The sequence below is a fragment of the Vipera ursinii genome, assembly GCF_947247035.1.
Source record: "Vipera ursinii genome assembly, chromosome: 6".
Classification (NCBI taxonomy): domain Eukaryota; kingdom Metazoa; phylum Chordata; class Lepidosauria; order Squamata; family Viperidae; genus Vipera; species Vipera ursinii.
Window position 1 is genome coordinate 89266586 of NC_139515.1, and position 8225 is coordinate 89274810.

At 46.3% G+C, this 8225-nt stretch overlaps 1 protein-coding gene across 1 annotated transcript in view; it reads left to right on the top strand.

Moving 5' to 3' along the window:
- The window catches only part of SHANK3 (SH3 and multiple ankyrin repeat domains 3), a gene marked incomplete at both ends in the record, with an annotated part of 484200 nt that overhangs the window by 4462 nt on the left and 471513 nt on the right, over positions 1 to 8225 (top strand). Inside the window, one exon of the mRNA XM_083365407.1 lies at positions 8052 to 8155. Coding sequence (XP_083221533.1) covers positions 8052 to 8155 — 104 coding nt within the window. The remainder of the gene's footprint in view (positions 1 to 8051; positions 8156 to 8225) is intronic.

The window sequence follows — 8225 nt, forward strand, 5'->3', positions numbered from 1 at the left end:
TGAAGAGCCGGGCAGTAGCTGGCTGGGAGGTCTCCCCAAATCTGGAAGGCTGAGCTGCGTTTGGCCCCCTCCAAGATTCTGCAAACTCTTTTTTCCGCTCCTTCCTCTCAGAAACTCAGAGGAGGGGGAGGAGGGGGAGGAGGAGGGGGAGGAGGAGGGGGAGGAGGAGGAGGAGGAGGAGGCACCTTTGCTGATCCATTTGATCCATCTTGGAACCCTCATTCCTCACCAGTGAATAACTTTGGTTGATCCCGGCAAAGGAGAATATTTGTAGCTCAGGGATGAAATGAGGGTTCTATGTCTCCGATATTTATTCTATTCTATTCTATTCTATTCTATTCTATTCTATTCTATTCTATTCTATTCTATTCTATTCTATTCTATTCTATTATTCTATTCTATATTTTATTATTCTATTCTATTCTATTCTATTCTATTCTATTCTATTCTATTCTATTCTATTCTATTCTATATTTTATTCTATTCTACTCTACTCTATTCTATTCTGTTCTGTTCTATTCTATTCTATTCTATTCTATTCTATTCTATTCTATTCTATTCTATTCTATTCTATTCTATTCTATATTTTATTATTCTATTCCACTCCATTCTCCTGACCTTCCATAAGGGCCCAAAAAGACCTGGCTTGGGGCTCCAATGGAGGCTGTTCACAATGGGGAGGGTTGATGGACAATAGCAGATCCCACCTCCCCCCTTCACATCCCATTCATTCCCTCCCCATCTTTTAGCTGCCATATTTTGGACTATGGATTTTTATAGTTTTGTGGTATTCTATTTATATCATGTTTTTAAAATACTTTAAGCTGCCCACTGCAAAAGAGGCAGCTCAATTCTTTTTGGACCACGACTTTCACTATAGAGGAATGGCTTCAAGATTTTTGTCTGAGGTGGAGCAGTTAATTAACTTTCGGGTTCTAGAAGGCACGGTTCCGTCTTTTGAAGGTCCAGTTCACCCCCCCACAACTCTGCCAAAAGTGACCAGGCTGAGGAAGCAAGCCAGATGCTGCAGCGGCAAATGAGACGTTGCTGTGAGTTTTGAGTTTCCAAGGACACCCAGCAATCAAATACAGCAAATGGTTTTTCTTCTCTTGGTTTCTGCACCATTCAAGATGGTTCTTGACATAGATAGTCATTTATGTGATTATCATAGTGGGCTATATTCTGATATTTACTCTGATTCAGTTGGGTGATTCTCTTTGCAGCCCTATGTACTTCCCGATCCTCTTGCTTTGCCTGTCTAAGAAACCTGGTTTCTTACACTCTCCAAGAGGCTCGATGCTTGAGACCTTTTAAGGTCCTTGGGAAGATAGAATCAAGATCACGTGAAGAGTTAATACCACTTTACAAGGCCTTGGTAAGGCCACACTTGGAATACTGCATACAGTTTTGGTCACCATGATGTAAAAAAGATGTTGAGACTCTGGAAAGAGTACAGAGAAGAGCAACAAAGATGATCGGGGGACTGGAGGCTAAAATACATGAAGAATGGTTGCAGGAATTGTCTAGTTTAATGAAGAGAAGGATGAAGGGGGACATGATAGCAGTCTTCCAATATCTTACGGGCTGCCACAGAGAAGAGGGAGCCAAGCTATTCTCCAAAGCACCCGAAGGCAGGACAAGAAGTGATGGATGGAAACTAACCAAGGAGAGAAGCAACCTGGAACCAAGGAGAAACTTCCTGACAGTTAGAACAACTAACCAGTGGAATGACCTGCCTCCAGAAGCTGTGAATGGCTCCAACACTGGAGGTTTTTAAGAAGAGACTGGACAGCCATTTGTCTGAAATGGTATAGGGTTTCCTGCCTGAGCAGGGGGTTGGACTAGATGACCTCCAAGGTCCCTTCCAACTTTGTTGTTGTTGTTGTTGCATTTGTTGTTGTTGTTGTTATTATTATTATTAGTAGTAGTAGTAGTAGTAGTATTATTAGTATTATTTTTCTTTGCATTTCCCACCTTCCATGATGGGCCCACCCAGTTCCTCATCATTCATTACTGGTCCCAGAAGCCCCTTCTTGCCCTTAGGCTCACGGAACCCACAAAACATCAAAGCTCTGTAAAGAAAAACGGGGCTGGTCATGCCAAGGCTGAATTTATTTTTTCCTTCTTCTGGCCCATCACAAGGAGCAGAATCAGATCCGAGCTACAGAAATCAACCATTATAAGGGAAGGGCTGCAGAGCCGAGATTTCGGCAGGTGGGTCGGCTTCATTTCTTCTCCATACTTCAGCAGGTGCTTCTGTCCCTCTGGAGGAGGAGCAACTTCCGCTAGAATCTGCACTTGCAGAGGAACGACCGCAAGGACGCACAATTCTCATCGTTCCATTTCATATAACCTGGGCAGAAAAAGAGGTGGGGGGGGAAGGCAGGGACTCCCTCAGAGTTCTGCGGAAGCATTTTAATGTCTCCTCCGTCCTTTGCAGGAGGGCGTGAAGGCACCACAGGTGAAGAAGCTCATTTGCTAAAAGGGGCTGGGGCTTCAGCAGATGGTTGTAACTTAAATAACTTAGCTAGCCAAACAATCAGGATACAGCAACCGGGCTTTGCATGCAAAGCTCTGCTCAGCAGCAAGAGGGCAGCAAAGGAGCTGAGATTTTGTTCCATCTCTTCTGCAGGTCATGATTTCACTGTCATGACCAGGGGTAGGCAACCTTGGCTCTGTTACGCCTCTTGGACTTCAACTCCCAGAATTCCTGAGCCAGCATGGCTGGATGGCCCCTTTTAGGCCTGGTGGACTTCAACTCCCAGAATTCCTGAGCCAGAATGGCTGGATGGCCCCTTTTAGGACTGGTGGACTTCAACTTCAAGTCCACCAGTCCTAAAAGAGCCAAGGTTGCCTACCCCTGGTCATAACTGTTATCTTGACCCTTTTTTATTGTGTGCTAAGGACATGCCTAGACAATGGCTGTGAGAACCAGTATTCTGGCTTGCACAGAGGCCCCTCAGTCAGACATGCTAGCTTGCACAGAACAGCATGGGGATGCTATGCTTTCACTTGTGGTTCCCTGGCCAAATTGTCTTGAGGCTGACTGGGACTGTCCTAACTCCCAGCCCGGGACTCTGCTGGTAGCATGGATCCAACTAAGGCTGTTAACCTCCCCTACAAATTAGGACAGTGATATTTAGATATTTCTGCAGAGTGCAAGATCAGCATCACATCTGGAATATTTAACTTAGCTGAACAAAATGCCCCGTTCGTAGAGTGTTAAGGGTGAAGGTTCTCTGTGTATGCCTCCCAGCATACACAAAGGACAGCACAGCAGGAGGCTGATGGTGCAGATCAGCAGAGGGGCTGGACAGCTCCGGGGCGTTAACTGCTCACTCAGGATAAGCCTAATGAGTTAAGCTGTTGACAGCCCCAGGCATGGTCAGCCTGGTGGGAAGCCAGGATCTACACCCATTGTCACCTGCACTGGCAGGAAGGCCAGGTTTGAACTGATTGGATGCCATCCACCTGGGCAGGTACAAATAGACGCCAGGCTTCCCTGTTTCCCCAGTTCGTTCTGTTCAGAATAAACTCATCTTTACCCCAGCTCTGTGTCCGTCTCTATGTGAAGCACGCGACTTTACACTCTGAGCTTGTGGGTTGGTTTCCAAACATTTTGTTACTAGGCTAGGTAACATCTTCAGTTGAACTCCACTGACAATGTTCCCTAGCCTGTTAATGAAACCTTTGGAAACCAACCCACATCCTACACCTGAGCTACAGATATTCGCCACTATTGCAAACAAAGAGGGTTCCCTTGAATGAAATGCAAGATTAAGAGCTTTAAAACAGGCAGAAACATGGAATCCGAAGGTTCACGTTAGGTCCGGACCTAGCCTTGTTGGGTTTCCTGCTCTTCACCCCCCAACTGGACCTTCACTCTTCAATTATGTTCACACAACACTCTCAGCCGTATCTCAAAGGTGCTTTTTCAAGAGGCAACTGGACTTCCTCGTTTTTCTTTGAAGAAGTTTTGCTTCTCACCCAAGAAGCTCCAGCCCTAGAAGCTTCTTGGATGAGAAGCGAAATGTCTTCAAAGAAAAACGAGGAAGTCCAGTTGCCTCTTGAAAAAGCACCTTTGGGACAACCATGGACCTGGATGACTGAGGATTATCCCCGGACACTCTCAGCCATGCCAGCTGCACCTCTGGTAACTACATTCTCACGAAATACCAAGCTTGGCTGTTCTACCCACAATCTTTCAAATCGTTTACAGGGAACACCCAAGAGATCCTCACAGCAAGTGCATCGTGAGTGCCTTCTTGTGCTCCCCCCTCCCCCGTATTTTAAGGCAACGGAAACTGGCAATTGGGTACAGCAGGGATTGCCTTTGGACCAGCTGAGGCCTCTTGAGGCTCTTCTTCCCAAAGAAGAAGAAATGCTGGTTGAGAAGAAGTCTCCTGGCCTGGAAAGAAGAAGAGACGTTGGGAGAGAAGGGTCTTGTTCTGGAAGACTCGTAGGAATTGGCTGTTTCCATTTGCAAAAAAAGGGATGGGGTTGGCCTTGAATATGTCTGTCTGTGGCAAACATTCCAGAAACGGTTTCTGTGGACTTTTTGTGTGTGTGTGAAAGTTGCCACAATGTGTTGCCTTAGTTTCAAAAATATCTGCTGGGTGAAAAGTTGGATCAAATCCATTGGCATCCACTGTAAACTGCTAGCGATCAATAAACCAAGGAAAGGGATTGTGATGCAGACGTCTGCCTTGGTGCGGTGCCCCTGACATCAAGGCTTAATAAATATATTATGTGGCTTGTGATGTTGTTGGCTTTGCATCAGATTAACAAGGTCTGGGTGAGACTTGGAGTGGCAGGGGTCTCTTCCTGTTTGATGCTGGAGGGCCTCTGAGGTCAAGAGGAATTATTTCTTCCTTACGTCCCCCATGCCTTCTCCAGAGGTCAGTGTTGTGATTCAGGGTCAGCCTGTGGGTTCAGCAGTTGGGTCGGATGACTCAGAGGAGGAGGGGGGTGTTGAAGAGCTTGCTGATGATGGCCTTGAGGCTTTGCAGAGACCTCAGCCAGGCCCCTCCCACCTGGTCACGACGGAGACCCAGCTGTGTGAGCCTGACAGCGTGGATGAAGATGACCCACAGCTGGCCCTGTTCAAGGACGCCCGACGCAGGAGGCAGTCAATCAGGAGTAAACAGAGGAAGGCAATGGGGCACCTCGGAAGGAGGCAGAGAGAAGCCACGCCCTGAACTGTATAAAAGGGGAATGCGTGGGAGGGCTGGTTTGCTGAAGGCAACCGCTTGAAAAGCTCCTGTTTCTTGGTTCGTGTCTTGTTCTGTTTGTTTTTGTATCAATAAATTTGGCAGGCTTAATTCCAGCCTCTTGCCTTCTTGTAAAAGGGGTTGTCCCTGCCTTTTCTGCAGGGCCGGTAGAAGGCTGGTACAGAACAGTCAGACCAGTTTTCAGGAAAATGTTTATTCTTTGTTCTATTAAAGATAGAATAAAGAATATTCTATTTATTCTATTAATCCTTTGTTTATCAAGTTTCAGGGTTGTGATTCATTTTTAATTAACCTAGACAGGTGTTAATTTCCCTCTTGTATGTGGTTGCCAAAGAGTAAATGTTCCAAGATGGATCAAATGGATCCTCATTGTTGGAAGCACATCCTCAGCTCCCTCTCCTCCCCCTTGGCTTACCTGATCGGTTCCAAAGTTCAACGCAGTATTCATTGTTCCCACTGTTGTTGGGCTCTCCTGGATTCCAGGTGAGGTAGCTGGTTCTGGATCTGTCGGTCCACTGCCAGATACGTTGCTATAATGACAGGGAAGCCACATTAACCAACTGAGGAAGGGACTGCAGGACCCAGGTAGAGAGAGAAAACATGGGCATGGATTGGGCCAATTCTCTCTCTCCTTCTTTACCTATCCATCCATCCATCATCCATCTATCCACCCATCCACCCATCCATCCATCCATCCATCCACCCATCCATCCATCTTCCATCTTCCATCTTCCATCCATCCATCCATCCACTCACTCACCCACCCACCCATCCATCCATCAGTCCATCCATCCATCTATCCATCATCTGTTCATCCATCTATCCAGGGCTTTTTTTGTCATGGAACGCTCAGAACGGAGTTCCGGCACCTTTTTTGGATGGAACCTTGTAGGGTAGGCAAGGTGGGTTGTATGACATGTGTGAGTTCTGGTACCTTTTTCTTTTACAAACAAAGCACTGCATCTATCCATCATCTGTTCATCCATCCATCATCTTTCATCCATCCATTCTATCCATTCCATCCATCCATCCATCCATCCATCCATCCATCCATCTATCTATCTATCTATCTATCTATCTATCTATCTATCTATCTATCTATCTATGCAATCTCAGTTGATCCAGAGGAGCTAAGTAAGATTGAACTTGGTGAACTCTTGAATAGGTGATGATGAAGAGATCCAGAGAAAAAACTTCCCAGAAGTTTTTAATGAGTCCTTGTGTGGGAAACCAACAGCAAAACTCCAGGGCTAAAGATGACACTTGAAAACTGAAATGAAGATCCTAGGACTAGGTTGTATAAACAGAGGCATAGAATCAAAATCATGTGAAGTATTAGTACTTCACAAATACTTAGCAAGGCCACACCTGGAATCCTGCATCCAAAAAGAGGTTGAGACTTTGGGAAAAGTGCAGAGAAGAGGAACTAAGATGATTAAAGGCCTGGAGACTAAAATATATGAAGAACGTTTGCAGGATTTGGGAATGGCCAGTTTAGAGAAAAGAAGGACCAGGGGAGACATGAAAGCATTCCAGTATTTGAGGGGCTGCCCCAAAGAAGAGGCAGTCATGCTGTTTTTTTCAAAGCCCCTGAAGGCAGGACAAGAAAGAATGGAAGGAAACTAATCAAGGAGAGGAGCAACCTGGAATTAAGGAGAAATTTCTTAACCATGAAGATAACTAATCAATGGAGCAGAATTGCCATCAGAGCTTGTGGGTGCTTCACCCCTGAGGCTTTTAAGAAGAGACTGGACAGGAAGGGGTTGGACTAGAAGACCTCCAAGATCCCTTCCAGCTCTATTCTATTCTGATTCCTGTTGGCGGATCCTTCAAAAAAAACAAACCTCCTTAGAAAAAGTACAAATGGATTGATGAACATCAGCAACAGGAAGGAACTTACTTTCTTTGGATCATTCAGTCCAATCCAGACATTGCTGCCACTCTTGAGATAGTCGGAAATGTACTCAGCCACATCAGCTGAGTCGTCACTGCTGTGGAGGGAGGCGAGGTGGCAGCCTGGCTTGTGTTTCCTGCAGAACATCTGAGAGAGAGAGAGAGAGAGAGAGAGAGAGAGAGAGAGAGAGAGAGAGAGAAGGGGGAAAGGCCCTTGTTAAGGAGACAAGCAAATACGCTTGGGTGTGTCAATGTGTGAAAATGAAAAAAGAGCAGGGAATATGATCGTATGGTCCTAGCCACTTTCTTGACTGTGTTGACTCCCATCAGAGGCCCTTGCTAGATTCTGCAGCTCTTGAACAGTTCCTGATCTAGACTCCTGAGATATACGCTCCGATTCCTATCACTTCAGAGGCAAGGAGGTCTGTGGATGCCACCAGAGTTGCCCGTGAAACATCAGGAAATCTGTGGTCTACAAGATGGTCCCTCAACCCTGAAGCTCAACGCTGCCCAACAGATACGGGCCATGAAAGCCCACACCGGTATATAGTCCAGGGAATAGTTGCATTTCAGGCTGTCTTTGCTACCTTTCCCTCCACACAGCCGGGTGGTTCTCCATTGCAGGCCAGCCAGAGGGGACTCGGGGGGCTGTGCAAGGCTCTCCCTAGACTTCTCCCCTGCCTGAGCTAGGAGACCCACAGGCACACCAAGACTTCTCACCTCTGCATCGTTCCAGTTCTTTTGGTCATCGAAGACCTTGTAGCAAAACTCTTCCCTGGAGAGCCAATCGGTGGGACAACAACAGCCTTTCACTCCTGTGTGAGAAGAGAGGAAACCCAGTGAGAAGATGGCCAGGAGAAGAAGAAGAAGAGGAGGAGGAGGAGGAGGAGGAGGAGGAGGAGGAGGAGGAGGAGGAGGAAGAGGAGGAGGAGGAGGAGAAAGAGGAAGAAGAAGAAGAAGAAGAAGAAGAAGAAGAAGAAGAAGAAGAAGAAGAAGAAGAAGAAGAAGAAGAAGAAGAAGAAGAAGAAAATGTAAAAAGAGAGGAAGGAAGGAAGGAAGGAAGGAAGGAAGGAAGGAAGGAAGGAAGGAAGGAAGGAAGGA